The sequence below is a fragment of the Gekko japonicus genome, unplaced genomic scaffold (assembly GCF_001447785.1).
Source record: "Gekko japonicus isolate JY-2015 unplaced genomic scaffold, Gekko_japonicus_V1.1 scaffold563, whole genome shotgun sequence".
Classification (NCBI taxonomy): domain Eukaryota; kingdom Metazoa; phylum Chordata; class Lepidosauria; order Squamata; family Gekkonidae; genus Gekko; species Gekko japonicus.
In genome coordinates, this window is record NW_015166439.1 from 705,677 (window position 1) to 723,540 (window position 17,864).

The following is a 17,864-nucleotide window of genomic DNA, read 5'->3' on the forward strand; positions in this document are numbered from 1 at the left end:
GCTGAAATAAAGTATGAGAGCTGAAATCACTAGTAAGTCTCAGTACTTGTCAATTCCATTCCCAGAATACTCCCAGGGGCTGTCATTCCACTTAGTGGTCTCCCATTCCAGTTCCAGAACACTCCTACCACTTCCTGGGGAAGTCATTGCAGTCCAAGACCACTCCTGCTACTTCCAGGAGCTGTCATTCCACTCCGTGGTCTCTCATTCCAGTCCCAGAAAACTCCTGCTACACCCTGGGGCTGTAATTCCACTCTGGGGGCCCTCATTCCAGTCCTTGAACACATCTGTTAGCCGAATTGCTCTTTAGGATTGACAATTGGAACAGTTTTATTAATCGGGATTCAGGTCAATGTCTACGGAGGATGGGCTGCACAAATACGTTCCCAATGAAGAGACAGAGACAGAAGTAAAAATCACTTTAGTTTACTAAATATCATTCAAGGCACACAATAACATACACACACACAAGAACTGAATAAAAGCAGAGAGAATTGGTAAAGCACTTTCGCATTGGTAGGAATATCGTTGGTGGGAGATATTTACCTCAGGCGATGCGCAGCTCCTAAAGCTTCCAGCGGGAGGTATTAGGGAGGGAAGAAAATGTAAACGGGAGAAGCGTGTGTAATCAGACCGGCTGAAGACACGTGGGGCACTATAGATGCAGACTAGAATGTAAAAGCACGCAGACTAGAATGTAAAAGCGAGGCAAGGGTTGGGGATAGAGAGCTTGGCTTAAGGGGAAAAGAAGACAGGCAGAGGTCATAGGTAAAAGGGAGGGATGGCATGGCTGCTTGGGGGCAGGAGGGGGTGGGCTCAGGCGGCTTACCTGGTGTCCCTTCCCCTCAGGTCAGGGATTGTCTAGGGGGTCAATTTCCAATCTATTGATTAACTTGATCATTGGTACCTGGGCGGGGGAAAGAGGTACGTGCGGAGGCAAAAATAGCGCTGACTCATCACTACCCATGTGGAACTGAAGTCCATTGTAGTCTGGCAGAGGGGGAATGCTGAAATAAGCCTCTCATCTGGAGGCTTGGGCTAACTGAGCGTCTGGGCTAACTAATGAGTTTTCTGTACTTGCTGTAAACTTGTGTTTGCTCACACATGATAAACCGGAGACATTGGGGCATCTCTGGAACGATGTTGGTTCAGCAGATTATCAATCCCTATCAACCCCAGCTGGAATCTTCTTTCTCTGGACGCCCTCAATGTAAACCCTCCATTACACAGTCTCCTTTTATTAGCCCTTTGCATCGAGTTTTATTCATATAACACAGTCTGAAATAGCCCAATATAAAGCGTTTGGGCTAACACATCTGCTACACCGAGGGGCTGTCATTCCACTCTTGGGCCTCTCATTCCAGTCCCAGAACACAGCTGCTCCACCTTGACGCTTTCATTCCACTCTGTGGCCTATCAACCCACTCTGGGGCCTCTCATCCCAGTCCCAGGATACTCCTGCTACACCCTGGGGCTGTCATTCCACACTGTGGCCCTGTCATCCCAGAACACTCCTGCAGCACCCTGGGGCTGTCATTCCATTCCGTGGCCCGTCATCCCAGTTCCACTAGACTGCTCGTACACCCTTAGACTGCCATTCCACTCTTGGCCCTGTCCGTGGCCTGTCATTCCAGTTCCAGAACACTCCTGGTACACCCTGGGGCTGTCATTCCACTCCGTGGCCCTGTCATTCCAGTTCCTGAACACTCCTGGCACACCCTGGGGCCGTCATTCCACTCCATGGCCCTGTCATTCCAGTCCCAGAACAATCCTGGCAAACCCTTGGGCTGTCATTCCACTCTTGGCCCTGTCATTCCAGTCCCAGAACAATCCTGGCAAACCCTTGGGCTGTCATTCCACTCTTGGCCCTGTCATTCCAGTCCCAGAACAATCCTGGCAAACCCTTGGGCTGTCATTCCACTCTTGGCCCTGTCATTCCAGTCCCAGAACAATCCTGGCAAACCCTTGGGCTGTCATTCCACTCTTGGCCCTGTCATTCCAGTCCCAGAACAATCCTGGCAAACCCTTGGGCTGTCATTCCACTCTTGGCCCTGTCATTCCAGTCCCAGAACAATCCTGGCAAACCCTTGGGCTGTCATTCCACTCTTGGCCCTGTCATTCCAGTCCCAGAACAATCCTGGCAAACCCTTGGGCTGTCATTCCACTCTTGGCCCTGTCATTCCAGTCCCAGAACAATCCTGGCAAACCCTTGGGCTGTCATTCCACTCTTGGCCCTGTCATTCCAGTCCCAGAACAATCCTGGCAAACCCTTGGGCTGTCATTCCACTCTTGGCCCTGTCATTCCAGTCCCAGAACAATCCTGGCAAACCCTTGGGCTGTCATTCCACTCTTGGCCCTGTCATTCCAGTCCCAGAACAATCCTGGCAAACCCTTGGGCTGTCATTCCACTCTTGGCCCTGTCATTCCAGTCCCAGAACAATCCTGGCAAACCCTTGGGCTGTCATTCCACTCTTGGCCCTGTCATTCCAGTCCCAGAACAATCCTGGCAAACCCTTGGGCTGTCATTCCACTCTTGGCCCTGTCATTCCAGTCCCAGAACAATCCTGGCAAACCCTTGGGCTGTCATTCCACTCTTGGCCCTGTCATTCCAGTCCCAGAACAATCCTGGCAAACCCTTGGGCTGTCATTCCACTCTTGGCCCTGTCATTCCAGTCCCAGAACAATCCTGGCAAACCCTTGGGCTGTCATTCCACTCTTGGCCCTGTCATTCCAGTCCCAGAACAATCCTGGCAAACCCTTGGGCTGTCATTCCACTCTTGGCCCTGTCATTCCAGTCCCAGAACAATCCTGGCAAACCCTTGGGCTGTCATTCCACTCTTGGCCCTGTCATTCCAGTCCCAGAACAATCCTGGCAAACCCTTGGGCTGTCATTCCACTCTTGGCCCTGTCATTCCAGTCCCAGAACAATCCTGGCAAACCCTTGGGCTGTCATTCCACTCTTGGCCCTGTCATTCCAGTCCCAGAACAATCCTGGCAAACCCTTGGGCTGTCATTCCACTCTTGGCCCTGTCATTCCAGTCCCAGAACAATCCTGGCAAACCCTTGGGCTGTCATTCCACTCTTGGCCCTGTCATTCCAGTGTCTGAACACTCCTGCTTTTACCTGGGGTTGTCATTCTACTCCGTGGCCCTGTCATTCCATCCCCAGAGTAGTATATTTGCGCCCAGAGACCCTAATGGAAAATCCGTTCCGCATTTTTATTGCAACTCTACTTGTGCTGTAATGTTTTCCAATGGAGCCCATGCAAGTCAATTGGCATTCCCAGCTCCCATTATTTCCAATGGATCTTCCAGCGTCTCCCATTGTTTCCCTGGCCCGTGATATAAATCATTTTCTACTTGACCACACTTTGCACACACTGTATGATGACATCTGACTGGAGCTGTGGGACTGCAGGTGTGTGGATTACACTAAGCATCATCCAGTCCAGCAATCAAACGTCTGGCTCTCTATCTGTCAACTAATTTTTCCATCCCATCCACTGCTAATGAAGCCTAACAATGCTGCAACAATAGATATATTGAGTACATTTTAAATTTTAGATTTCCACTGCCACAGCAGAAGAGGAAAGTATTTGTTCACAAATTTTGCAATGTACCACGTGCATTCATATACTACACAAACAAGCACACTAGAATGTTACATGTTGTGGGCCATGTTCTCGGTGCTGTGTGTCAGTGATAGCAAAATTAGATAAGCCTCTATCCTAGACTCATTGGATAGCAACCAAGACCACACAACCATACAATAGGCAGAAAATGTAACATATTGTATAGTATGAGATCTCTCATCTGCCTTTTACTTTAAACCTGTTTATGAGTCCCCTTCATGGAAACGGCTTTGATAGATTACATTACCTCTTATCCCAACTTTTTCTCCTCTGAAAAAAATCGGAGATTTGGGGAATATACTGTTTTTTATATGCCTTATTACTTCCGAATTCTTTCTAATGGGTAGTCAGTTCCTATAGACTGTGTGTGTGTGTGTTAAGTGCTGTCAATTCATTTCTGAGTTCTAGTGACCCTATGAATTAAACCAAAACGTCCTATCGTTAACAGCCTTGCTCAGATCTTGCAAATACAGGGCCATGGCTTTCTTGATTGAGTCAATCCATCTCTTGTTGGGTCTTCCCCTTTTCCTGCTGCCTTCAACTTTTCCTGGCATTATTGTATTTTCCAGTGACTCCTGCCTTCTCATAATGTGACCAAAGTACAATTAGCCTCAGTTCATTCATTTTGGCTTCTAGGGAGAGTTCAGGCTCGATGTGATCTAGAACTCACTTATTTGTCTTTTTGGCACCTCACGGTCTCTGTAAAACCCTCCTCCAATGCCACATTTCAGAAGAATCAATTTTCTTCCTATCAGCTTTCTTCATTGTCCAACTTCATTGACCCATATGTAGTAATGGGGAATACTATGGCTGGCATGAATTAACTTGGTCTTGGTCACCAGCAACACATCCTTACAGTCAAAAATCTTTTCTAGCTCCTTCATGGCTGCTCTTCCCAGTCTTAGTCTCCTTCTGATTTCTTGGTTGCAGTCTCCCTTTTGGTTGGTGATAGAGCTAAGGAATAGAAAATCTTGAATAATTTCAATTTCTTCACTGTCCATCTTAAAGTTGTGAAATTCCCCAGTAGTCATTACTTTTGCCTTTTTGATGGTCAGCTGTAATCCTGCTTTGACACTTCCTGCTTTAACCTTCATCAATAGTCATTTCATCACTATTTTCTGCCAATAATGTGGTGTCATCTGCATATCTCAAATTGTTAATATTCTTCCACCAATTTTCACTCTGCCTTCATTTAAATCCAATCCAGTTTTCCTTATGATCTGCATATAGATTGAAGAGACAAAGAGATAAAGTACATCCTTGTCTGACACCTTTGCCAATTGGAAGCCATTCTGTTTCTCCATATTCTGTCCCTACAGGAGCTCTTGTCCAGAGTACAGGTTGTGCATCAAAACAATCAGATGCTGCGGCACACCCATTTCTTTTATAACCAACCATAGCTTTTCATGATCCACGCAGTCAAAAGCTTTCCTGTAATCTATAAAACACAAGCTGATTTTCTTCTGAAATTTTCATGTGTTCCCGCAACCAATGTAAATTTGCGATATGATCTCTCGTCTAGTGCCACTTCCTTTTCTGAATCCAGCTTGAACATCTGGCATTTCTAATTTCAGTCTTTGTTATAAGATTCTGAGCATCACTTTACTTGTGTGAGAAATTAATGCAATGGTCCGGTAGTTGCTGCAGTTTTTGATGTAGCCTGTTTTTGGAATTGGAAAGTAAATTGAGTGTTTCCACTGTGTGGGCCATTATTTTGTTTTCCATATTTGTAGGCATATTCTTGTTAAAATGTTGATGGACTGTTTCTGTGGCTTGGAATAGCTCTGTTGATATCCCATCTACTCCTGGTGATTTGTTTCTCCCAGTTGCTCTCTGTGCAGCTTTCACTTCACTTTTTAAAACTGTATGTTCTTCAAAAGATTCTTCCTGGAAGGAATCTGTCATCCTTCCATCTCATCGTACTGTAGATTACATCTTTTAAATTTAACTGACCAGCTTTGGATTCCTCCATCTTCTTCCACAGCATGTAGAAAAAAATGAGAATATACTTACCAAAAATCAAGTAATAAGCTAACAGGTAAAGTAGTTAGACTACTGTACTAGGGCTAAGATGACCCAGGTTCATATCTCTACCCATTCATAAAAGTTCACTGAGAGAGGCGTAGTCACTCAGCCTTACATACTGAATGAGCCTAGAAATATAATTGAGAGAATAAACTCATAGTCTACTCTGAGCATCTTGTAGGATTGTTTGACTACACAAATCTTGTAAGTACATAAAAATAAATGTTCAGAACTGGGAATCTATCTATTGCTACTTCAGAAACTGATCCTAGTAAAGGAAAAACTTAAGCCAAAAGGGAACAGCCACTAAGAAACCTAGAACCTTTTTGAAGATTTCTTGTTTTGTCTAGTGATACTTTGGTGGTCTCTCCATCCTGCCCTATTTCGCTGTGGGTTTTTGTGTGTATTTCAGCTTTGTTTTAATGGTGTGGGTTTCTTTGTTTAAACAGTTAAGACTGTTTTTAACCAGTTGGCTGCGTTGGTGGCCCTGATGAAGGCAGAATCATGGGGTATAAATTTTGCAAAGAAAACAAACTTCTAAGTGCCATTGCTCAGGGCATGGAGGGGTGAGGGGAGCAGCCAGGCATCCCTTGATCACACCTGGATCCTCCACAATTGAAAACTCTCTCCACAAGGAACATTTTGTATTTTGCTTTAATCATTATTTGTGCTAGGTTCTGATACCAATGAGCTCCTTTTCAGAGCAAATTTCCACTGCAAAGCAGGGTTAAAATCAAGAGAAATAAACACCCACCAGTTCTGTCAAGGATGAAAGCAATGTACAGACTAACTGCTGTTCTACAGTCTGCCTTTTTCACAGAGACTTGAGCTGGAATACATAGCATACCCTAAATCAATCCAGTCCACAAGAGGGGACAGCCAATAAGCAATGCAATAGGATTAGAATTGCAGAAATCCGTGTTAGCAAAGGTGTCATAGTCAGCTACCACACCACTAACTCTTACTAAACATATATGATGCTTTCTTACACTGTCAAGTCTTTGATCTGTACTGTCTACCCTTCAGCCACAGCGCCAACCTCCTTAAGCTGCAAAACAGCATCAGACATCTCATTAAATGGCTCAAAAAAGCAAACATACCTTCTTTGGCCAAAAAACCAGGTCTTGCCTACATATTACTATTTTTCATATGTAGATGCCACTGTAATTAATAAAAAACAAATTCATTTGAAAACATTACTGAATTCACAACAGCTCTGTCATTATTATTTCCCCCCCCCCCCAACCAAAGTATAGCTACAATCACCTGAGGGTCCAGGCAGACTGTTGGGGAAATGAGGAGAGCAGGAACCTTTTCATGGACTCCCATCCCCACTGTATTCATTGGGCAGGGAAACTGGCTTCCCAATTGCATCGAGAAAGTGTGTTGTTTCAAAACACCTTTTAACTTCAAACTCAAATGTTAAACCCTTTAAAACATAAGAATCTGGTATGCAGCATACAAAATTAATCAAATGAATCAAATACCTAATTAGAGTGCACTGTGAGTTCATAAAGGATATATCTTGGTTGCCTGCCCAAGACCCATAACACAGGGTGGTTGGCATACAACAACGAACAAGATTAAATTCAGACATTGAGTACCTTTTCCCATCTATATGAGCTAATGTAGTTTATTATTTATTTGATTTAAACCCACCCACCCCCAACCGAGGCAGGCTCAGGGTGGCTGTCAGTGAAGTCTGCTGCGGAGCACCCTATCTCTGGGGTCAGGAAAGTCAGGGAAAGCTAGGGTGACTCATCAAGGAAGCTAGTTACAGATATCCTATCTATTTAGAATTTGATAGTGTATAAACATTCCAAAAGGCAAAAGTCATGTACAGGTTTATCGGTACCAGAAGGCCACAGCACCAGCACAGTCCTGAAGCCTCCTGGGAAACACAGCCAAAGGTTCAACTACACTTTACTATAGAAATTAAAGTAACATAGGTTTAACAAAGGACTCAATCCAGGCCCTTATTCCGCAACATAAGAACATAAGAGATGCCAATGTTGGATCAGACCAAAGGCCCATCCAGTCCAACACTCTGTATCACACAGTGGCCAGAAATACCAGTGCCATCAGGAGGTCCACCAGTGGGGCCAGGACATTAGAAGCCCTCCCACTGTTGACCCCCCCCAAGCACCAAGAAGACAGAGCATCACTTGCCCCAGAGTCCCTATCTATACTGACTGTGCATGCTCCAAGGGAAGAAGTCTTGCTTTTCCTGCTCAGTTCCTTTATTTCTGCTGCAGCAGAGGTTATTTTGAAACTTCTGGATGGGTAGATATATGCATTCTGCATTTTGATTAGAATATTCTGCCATTCACTGTTGGGATTCTGGATGGTATAGTGGCTTTTTAAAAATATGAAATTACTTCTCTTCATTTTATGCCCTTCCCCCCCACTTGTGGAAGTATCCTTATGTGTGGAAATATTCAAAAATGATAATGCTATTTCAGATAGTATTTACCTCTCCAGCCAAAAGGAAAAGTCTAAACAAGCTATAAGGTCTGTTGTGCATGACGATTAACTTATTTGCTTATTTTAAAATGAAAACTGTGAAGAGTATCAGTGCTTGGAAACAAATGATACAGAAGATAGAAATCTAAACTGAATACCAATTTGATTTACGTGATTACTTGAGAAGATGCAGGGATTTATGTAATTAGTGTATAAATAGTATGTTGAATATTATGTGTAACCTTGCAAGACAAAATAGTTTTAAAAAAGAATTACAGCTTAGTCATCCAGCTCAGTATTCAATGCAAGTTTATTTGCTGTGTATATACACAATTCAAGCTATTAAAAATTATACAGTATTTACAAAAATTAAATAGTTAACCAAACTTTCTTCACCTCCACATGTAACACAGCTGAAGAAAAGCTGCAAGGATAGAGAGGTCAAACATTGTTTTGCTGTGGGCTTTCAGCTTTCCAATCAGCTCCTTTTACTCAAAAACAGAAGAGTGCTGGCATTCAACAAACCCTGTGCCAAGCACCCGCGACATTAGAAGTCTGAAGACAGGAAATAGAACTCCCCAGAACAGTTCCATGCGCCCTGCTGGTAAAAGTTCAAATCAGGATTTTTTAATTTTTTTAAAAGACCATTTGCGGGTTTGACCTATAACCAAAATTTTTAACCTGGCATCTCCTATGTGCAAAACAGAGCTTTTTCTACAACACAGAAATTTTTCCATGCCAAAGAGATTTGTCAGGAGAGAAATCCAAAAAGACAGTAGTCTGGGGGTCACATTCTTGCCTCCTTTATTGCCACAATTTCCTTTCACTAATGAGCCAGAATGTAAGTTAACTTCCCAAGGGACAGAGAGCTTTACAGAAATGCAATGAAAGAAAGTATGAAATGTTGCAGGCAGAGAGATGAGAAAGGATCAGCCAGTTCTAAAAGGGACCATTTTTAATCGTGCTCCTTTGGAGGAGTGAAGGCCACTTGGGTTTCAGAAAAAAATTGCATAAACTCAAAAAGTCTTTAGAGGGGGTGGAAGAGAAGGAAACACAGGTACACATGTGGTCATTCCAAGCAGCCTAGTAGCCTCCCTGTGAAAAAGGTCTCTTCTAATTTCAGTGAAACCCCCAGTGGTTGGCTGCTTGCAGCTGCTGTGGGGAAAACCCACTAGCAAGACACTGTAACCTGCCCCCCAGTCACACCTCCCTCCTCTGCACCCAATTTTTTTTCTCCCCCCCCCTCCCTTTTGGTCTGTCAAAACTAAGTCTACACGTGCCCTCTCATTGATCGGTGTTTGCTCTCCCCTCATTTAAAGTTTGCCCCTCAAGACTTAGCAAAGGTACGCCATAGGTCAATGACATTGCACTTCCAAGAGCAAGGTAGCCTGCTCCCTTGCTTCAAAGTAATATGAAACGGGGGCCACTTGAGCCCTGCTCTGCCTCCTTCCTCCCTCCCCTATCAGGTCCCTCTTCTCAGTCCAAAGTGCCTCCCTCCTACTGCTGCTCTCCAGCGGGAAAAGCCACTTGGTGGTTTCAAGTTACATTCCTGGCCCACGTTGGTTTTGTATGGCAGAAGAACCCATTTTTGTCTGCTCTCTAAGAGGTAGGAGTGCAGATATTGACACACACACACCCCAGGTTGGAATCTACTTTGAATATCAGAATTTGGAGACGTGGGTAAAAGAGGTGCAGGTGCAACCTCATGAGATCTGAACGGCAGGATCCAGGATTAGTGAACGCAGTGAGCAGGCAGAGAGAGTTTTTAAAAACTACTCGGCTTGGTCAAGCCTCCCACCTTCCACCCCAGCACACACTGGCATCGCGCTTCCATTCAGCAGAACTCACCCAGGGTCAGCTGCAGCTTCCTGATATGTATTCATTTAGGTGTATTTTACAAATATTGATTATTTTTTTTGGCAAAGACAGACACACACCACCTTGGTACTTGAACGACAAGTGTTTCAGCTGCCAAACTTAAAGCTCCCTGAAGAGTGTTTTAATAACCAACAGCTACATGGTTGGCCACATGCACTTGCCAAGTACAGAAAGATTTGCATGTCACTTCTCAGAGGGAAGTTGACAGTTCGGTGGATGGTTCGACTTCATGATTGTTCTGCACATCCCTTACAAGAGGATTGTGCTTGCAGAAACACCTGGGCGTAGTCAGTTATTTATCACATTCTTACAAAAGCAGCTTTGCTCCAGAGACAGACTGGCTGTGGGACTGCCAACTGCTTCCTGTCCAAAAACGACATATTCCTCTCACCCTCACTGCAGGCAGGTGGGCAAAAAAGCCACTGTATCCAGACTGAAGTCCTTCTATTCACTACCAAGGAAGTTTAAGTTATTAGAAGCCTTGACCGAAATCTTCTATTTAACGCAATACTTTGAACAATCCCTGGCGTGCTTCTTCCAAACACAAGAACAGAAGAGCTACGCTGCTTTCACCCCAAGCAGCAAAGTGACAGCCCAGGAAGTAAAGCAGGTCTACATTACTCACTATTCTGCCAAAAAGCCAATTTTAATACTGCATCTGAGAGTTAATAACCACTCTTAAAACTACTATTCTTCCTTAGAAAAAAGCCCTGGGGCTTTTTAAAGAAGAAAAGGTGACACGCCTATCTTGAAAAGCGGACCGGGTCTGATCTCAAGAATCTCAGCTATAAAGCAGGTGTACCTGAATGGAACAAAGTTCCAGTTTCCTGAAACACCACAGTGTTGAGCTAGGGATGTGGGAAGATGGTGTAGGACAGACAACACCCCCCTTCTCTGCAGAAGCAGCAGTACAGAGTATTTCCCCCTACCAAGCATGTATATAGGGACCCCCCCATAAGAGAGTCAAGCAACTCCACCCACTTGGATTATGGAAATCCAAAGTTAGAAAATACTGTTGGCTCCAGCACTCAAAGCCCCTCCCCACGCCGGACATGTCCCAATTCCTGCCATAAACACCTACAGCCGTTTAAAATTATAGAGACTTCATTGCATCTCACACAAAACCATGGTTCCAAGAGACACGCGCACACACTGATGGCGCTCTAGCAAATACTTCTGAACATGCACTGGGGCTTCTGTGGCGGTTCTTGCTCATGTGTAGGCTTCCTTGTACTGTCACAGCAGGTCTTTTCCAAGGCTTGGGAGCAGTTTGCCACCTAGTCTGGTTTGTCGTTGGCAGAAGCCCCACTATATGCACAGAAGTCCTCCCTCCACACACACACAGTCTTTTGGATCCTAAGCATTTTCTATATACACCATTAATGGGTGGAAATACAAGCACACTACACCAGACAGATAAAAGGGAACATTATGTCCAAAAACCCAAAAAGTTGGACCAACATAGGAAGTATAGCCAAATTCAGTTTCCTAGCACCTTCTGCAGGGAGATAAACGACGACCTGTACTGCCTGCAACAGCTTTTGCACGAGCTTTGCTGTGTTGGAGCAAGACTGAAAAGCTCGTGCACAGAGCAGCGGCAGATCCAAATTCTAAAAAGCTGTTTCGGAGAGGGGGAGGCGTGCTAGTCAGAAACTCAGGGCTTGATTCTAGAGAACTACACAGCAGAGTTCTCCTGGACAAGAATATACTTTAAGTGAGTTCCTAAGTCAGTTCTACTGGGCTTCTCTTGACCATGGTCTGTAGCAGATTGCTCAGTACTAGAATCAAGGAGCAGCCACCATGGAGCTCCTAGGGCTGCATCAGCAAAGTCCCCATCACCACCTGACCCATCCTTAAACCAGGAAGGTGAAGCAGCCAAGGACGTTTGGCAGGGCAAGGCAGATACCTCCAAGATCACGCATCCCTTCCCAAACCCCCTTGGGGAACACCATGCCAGAACTGCTACAGCTAACTATTGCTTGCCTTAACTCACACCACAAGAATTGTTGTTGGGGATGTGTTTCGTGGTTGTTGTTTTTTAAGCCAAATAAGGAAGCACAAGGAGAAAATGGATTCAAGTCACAAGTTTACTGCACTGAAAAGCCACCCCACAAATCTGTGAAAATAAGGAGGGCACACGCAAGTTTACAATCCAGTCAGATGCAGCCAGGAGCAGAAAGATCTCTCCCTGTCTCTGCAGTCTCAACGCTGGCCCAGAAACACAGTTCAAAGTCCGCAGGATGCAATTCCAAGCTCCTCCTAGGCAACTTTGGCTCCCACCACAGGCAGGTGGTTTTGGAGATGGGAGCGAGGCCTTGGGAAGACGGCTGTGGTTCCACGCTCAGCTATCCTGAGAAGGCCTCCTGCATTTTACCTCCACCTACAGGTGGCAAAACATACACACCTCAGTCAGCTCTTCCCCATTTATTACTGCTGCTTTCCTCCCAGGAAAAGGAGGAGTCCACACAAAACCACTACAGAACTAGAAAGCTGGCGGTCCAAACCGGGGGGAGGGGGTGGTGGTGAGAGATTATATGTAGGTGAAACAGCTCCTTTCCAGTTGGGGGAAGGTCCCTTAACTGGCAGCTCCCACCCTGTTTAGGGGATAACCCAAGGAAGTTCTTCCCCAAGCTCAATGCGCTGCTCTTGCAACTATGAGTCTGTCCAGCTGATATCCAGATACCAAACATGACTTTGGAAGCAAGAAACATTACCGCACTGGTGAGAGTAACTGGATCAGGGCCAGTCAGGATGGAGGGACGGGTGATTTACGCCCCCCCCTTAGAATTAGGACATCGAGAGGCAGAACTGCCGCTGCCACCACACAGCCACCCCTGCCGAACGGCATTCCCAGTGACCTCTCATCGTGTCGGCACTTGTTGGTGCAGCAGTTGAGCTGTCCAGTTCTCGTTTTCCCCCTCTGCTCTCATCCCATGTTTGCTGGGGGTTGGGGTTGGGGGCCGAAATCAGTCAGACTGTTAACTGAGGCACAGAGCAAGGCTCGCCGGAAAGGGGCAGGAGGGACGTCAATGAGAAGAGGAGGAGGAGGGCAGTTCCAGTTTTTGAAGGCGACGCCTGCGCAGCTCTGCTGTATCCGGCTCCTCCAGGGAAGAGGGCTCGTCATCTTGCTCAGGAGGACCGGTTGGGGCTGTGTAACCCTCAGCGCCTGCCTCTGGGGAAGGAGCTGGGGGGGGGGGGGGGGAGAAAAAACAGTAGTCAATCAAAACAAAGAAAATATTCCTTGGTATTAAGTTGCAGCACCTGACATTCAAACTGATCTGTTCTTAATGCCGGCCTTCTCTAATCCACACTTCCTTGATTCTTCAACTCAGCATACGCTTATCTACTGCCAGCCCCACCCACCTTGCCAACAGCTTCTGCCACACTGCTCCCCATTCCTCCGTCCATCAATCAAAGCAGTTCTCTCTCTTAAGACTGCCAGCCATGCCTTTCTGGAGCCTTGCCCTGGTCACCTTAGCCACAGCTCTCCCCAGTCACAGAGAGCTGCATGGCTTCCGTTAATCCACACAATATTTAGTTAGCATCCACCATCAGTGGCTTTATAGTAGCAGTGGTGGCAGCTAGAAATCAATCACAACCGAGCAGCTTCACAGGTATCAAGTATTTCAACAATATTTCTAGTCCCTGGTGAGCTTCTGTCAAAGAGTCCGAACCCGCTACTACAAAGCAAAGCCTCCCTTCCTTGACACTGTCAGTGCATCCAATATTTGAAGAAGTGAGCGGTGACTCATGAAAACTCATGCCCTGCCACAAATGTTGTTAGTCTTTAAGGTGCTGCTGGACTCTTGCTCTTTTCTACTGCTTCTCTACTACTATCAATGCATGCTGTCCCAGAACACCACCTGAGGCAGACAGGCAACCCTCAGGACAGAGGCTGAAGTGCAGCTTGGTTTTAAGAAGTGAAAAGCAACGCCCATAAATTAGAAGATTTCTAAGGTGCCAAACTGGGGATGTTTGCATGGTGCCCAGTGAAACAGCATTTTACAATGAAGGGACCCACCCCGGTTGCCCACCTGCTTGGGTTGAGGAATCTGGGACCACTGCTGCCGAAGTAGTGCTGTCAGCGGACTGGAAAGTGGTGGGTTCGCTGGTGCTGGGCTCTGCACTGGCAGTCTCCTGAGAGGATGCTGAAGTGGCTGGAGCGCTTGGTGGTGGTGCAGAGCGGGGCGTCCTGTGCAAGACAGAAACAGGTCCATTAGGATGGATAGCGGACAAACACCCGTACCATCCCAACCCCACCAACAACTCTCTCCAGCTGTGTCTGGGCACCAACTTGTTTTGCTGCTTCCATTCCCATTTTACAGATAGGGAAACAACGGACTTACTGAAAAACTGAACTAGGGAAAAAAGGACCAATGGCTGCAGCATTTAGGTCAGACCTGAACAATCGAGGCTGAAAAGGAAGAAGCAGCTGCTACCACTCAAGCCTCTTTTTGGAAACAGGCTAGATATTTTGTTTCTCTTTCTCAAAAATTATCTCTTCTTAGCAAGTTGAATCTTGTCGCTAATATTGCATGCAGCAGTTTTTCTGCAGAATGAAGACAGCCCTTCCAATAGGGAGTGGGTGCAAACAGGGAACATTCCTGTAAAAAAGGGTCAAGGAAGTAGGTGAATTGGGAGACAGTCACTTTCCTTGGGCCTACTCCAGATGATCCTCTACACACCAAATACCACACATTTGGGGGGCAAGATGCCCCCCCATTCTCCCCCCCATCAACCATAGATACTGGCCAATCCAAGCTGAGGAAAAATCCTCGCTGATATTCAAATGAGGCAATCACTCACAGTGAACAACACTCACCTACCAAGCTGTCTCACCAAGAAACTAAGTGTTACTGTAAAGTATTCTGCTTGTAGCTGCTGCAGAGTGCATTTGTTTAATATGCTTTGCCCTGACTGACGGACATGCATGTAGAGGAAAGAGCCAGTCAATTTACCCAATAGTGGCCAGGACTGTGAGATACTGGTTGATCTGCAACATGGCCGCATCGAGGAGCGTGTGAATGTTCTGCAAGCACTGGAGCCGGGCTTCCAAGTGCTGCCGTTCATGGCCTTCCATGGCTCGCAGCTCTTCTTCAGTCAGTCCTGCAAACCCGGAGGGCGGAACCGGCATAGGAGGGAAACCTGCGGGGGGTGGGTGGGGTGGGTGAGAAGAGAGAACATTGTGTGAGACCAGCATGACAAGGGGGCAGCTACGGGCTACAACGAAAGCCACTGAGGACAACATAGGAAGGAACACAGAACAATTGCCACAGAGTGGCCACTCCTAACATGCCATCACAAGGTGTTAAAAGACATCCCGCTCCTAAAGAGTGCTGCATTCAAATGGGCTGGAGGACCAAGCTGCCTAACCATCAGATATCCATCATTTTTTTCTGAAGAACCACTCATTTTTGATGAGGGGGACTGATTAACTTAAAGGCGCCCTTTCGCTATTCAACCTGTGCACTTCTCTTCGTCCTGCCAAAATACCTTCACAGCTGCTCCAACTGCTGGCTTCCTACTCCACCATCATATTAAGCCTTCCTCCTCACGTGGCACTGTTTGCCTCTGAAAACACAGTCAGGGGGTCAAAGCTGATGCCCACCTCTACACATCCTGGTCATTTAACTGGGAGTGCGGGAGGCTGTTGAGATATGCCTCCTTTGCCCCAAGAAAGACAGACACAACTTCCTAGGCCTGAAGACAGTTCTGCGATCTGGGTGGAATGTGACAAACATGCTGTGGGCCCTTACGTTTGACACCAATTCTTTAAATAGGGACCAAAATGTCCGGTATCACTACTAGTATGTCTACACTTGATAATATTTTACAGATATTCATAAATAAGTAGTATGTGCTACCGTGTGAGGGAAGCACCCTTGTGGATACCAGCTGATCTGGCAACCACCAACAGTCCTCTCTTCTGCCTGGAAACTTGGCACTTTGGGCTATGTGAAGGGTTAAGTGGCTGCAAGGAAACAAAGGCTGAAGCATCTAAGATGGGGAGAGACTGAGAAAGGACTCATCAGGCAGCACTGAGAAGGGAGGGAAGGACTTTTGCTATTAGTGGTGGTTCCCAAAACAGGGCCTGCTGGAACATCAGTGGCTATTAGCCACAAGGTATAGATAGGGACTCTGGGGCAAGTGATGCTCTGTCATCTTGGTGCTTGGGGCGGTCAGCAGTGGGATGGCTTCTAATGTCCTGGCCCCACTGGTGGACCTCCTGATGGCACTGGTATTTCTGGCCACTGTGTGATACAGAGTGTTGGACTGGATGGGCCTTTGGCCTGATCCAATATTGGCATCTCTTATGTTCTTATGTTCTAGCAGCATTCAGCCAGAAGTCCTAGACAGTCACTCTCAGTTTAGGAAATTCCCTAGTGAAAGGAGTTCCCTACAAGGCAACATTCTAGATAGCAGTTTCCAGCCTTTTTGGTACAGTGACCCACAAGTCCAACTTTTCTTGATATGTGGACCAGAGGTGTGCAAAAAAACCCCCAAAAAATGGTATTTTCCAGCTTTGGGTAAATCAGAATAGAAACATATCGATAAATGCTGAATTTCCCCAGTCCAATACCGGTAAGGTATTCGGATTGGGGAAATATTAGGTATTGCTGAATATATTCGGAGCTGATTTACACCACCACAGGGAAAGGAGGCATGTTAAAATGCTTTCTTTCCAGCTGGAAGCCCCTACAGATTTTCCTGTCAATTTCACTCCAGGCTAATCAGCTGAGAGTGAAATTGACAAGGGAAAGCCTCTCTCTGTCTTCCCTTCTTTAGCTGACATATTCTAGCTGAAGAAGGACAGATCGGGAAACCAGGCACGTTTAAAATGCCTTTCTTTCCCTCGCCGAGATCAGGGAGGGAAAGAAAGGCATTTAAACATGACCCCCGCACTTCCCTGAATCTCTGCGCAAAAGTGGAGAGGCTCAGAGAAGAAAGGGGGCATGTGTGTATGCCTGCCTTCCCTTCCCCAGCCTGTCTGCCGCAGCGGGCAGGCTGGGGAAACAAGGCAGACATGCTTGGGTTCCCCTCCTGATCTTCTCCAGGTGCCCCGTGGCTGTGGGGCACCTGGAGAAGATCAGAAGAGGAACCCAGGCATGTTTAAAATGCCTTTCTTTCCCTCCCCGAGATAGCAGACATGCCTGGGTTCCCTTCCTGATCTTCTCCAGGTGCCTCACGGCTTCGGGGCACCTGGAGAAGATCAGGAGGGGAACCCAGGCATATTTAAAATGCCTTTCTTTCCCTCCCCAATCTTGGGGAGGGAAAGAAAGGCATTTATACCCAACAGCTGACTGGAGGCTCAGGCTGTTAGGTTTGAGTCCTTCTTTTTGGTATAGCAAAAAGAACTCGAAAAATACTGGCGTTTTCGGGTTCAGCTACACAGGTAGCCAAATACAGATTATATGATACCCAAAAAATACTGACAAGGTATTTTCGGCTATCTTTTCAGTTCGGCTGAATGTGGTCCCCCCTAATGTGGACTCATCCAGGACTGGCCCAAGGTTTTTTGGTGCTCTAGGCAAACTACAACCTTGGCATCTGTCAAGTTCAGCATTCCATTTTCTACAGTGGTTAACCAGAAGTTTTTGAGAAACCAACAAACATTGCACAAAGGGCACATCCCAAGCAACTGGCATTCCAATGTACACAGCCTTTGCATATGGAGGTTACAATCCAGCCTTTGACCGTCCTAGCCTTCTCCCTTACTCCCTAATCCTTCCTAAGATTGTAAGAACTTCACTCAAGTAACCATTACGATACATTTTACTTGATTAACATGCATATGCAATGAGCAAAATATCAACTGATGTATGACATGGAAGATACTGTTTCCAGCATCAGGTCTTGCTTTCCAAAA

At 46.1% G+C, this 17,864-nt stretch overlaps 1 protein-coding gene across 2 annotated transcripts in view; it reads right to left on the reverse strand.

Annotated features, from left to right (window-relative positions):
• Positions 1–10,217: 10,217 nt before the first annotated feature.
• Positions 10,218–17,864, reverse strand: part of SYVN1 (synoviolin 1) — a 32,852-nt gene continuing 25,205 nt past the window's right edge. For both annotated transcript variants that reach the window (XM_015411950.1, XM_015411949.1), the window contains exons 14-16: positions 14,956–15,142; positions 14,032–14,189; positions 10,218–13,181 (exon numbers count right to left, since the gene is read on the reverse strand). In XM_015411950.1, coding sequence (XP_015267436.1) covers positions 13,024–13,181; positions 14,032–14,189; positions 14,956–15,142 — 503 coding nt within the window. In that variant the 3' untranslated portion in view covers positions 10,218–13,023. The remainder of the gene's footprint in view (positions 13,182–14,031; positions 14,190–14,955; positions 15,143–17,864) is intronic.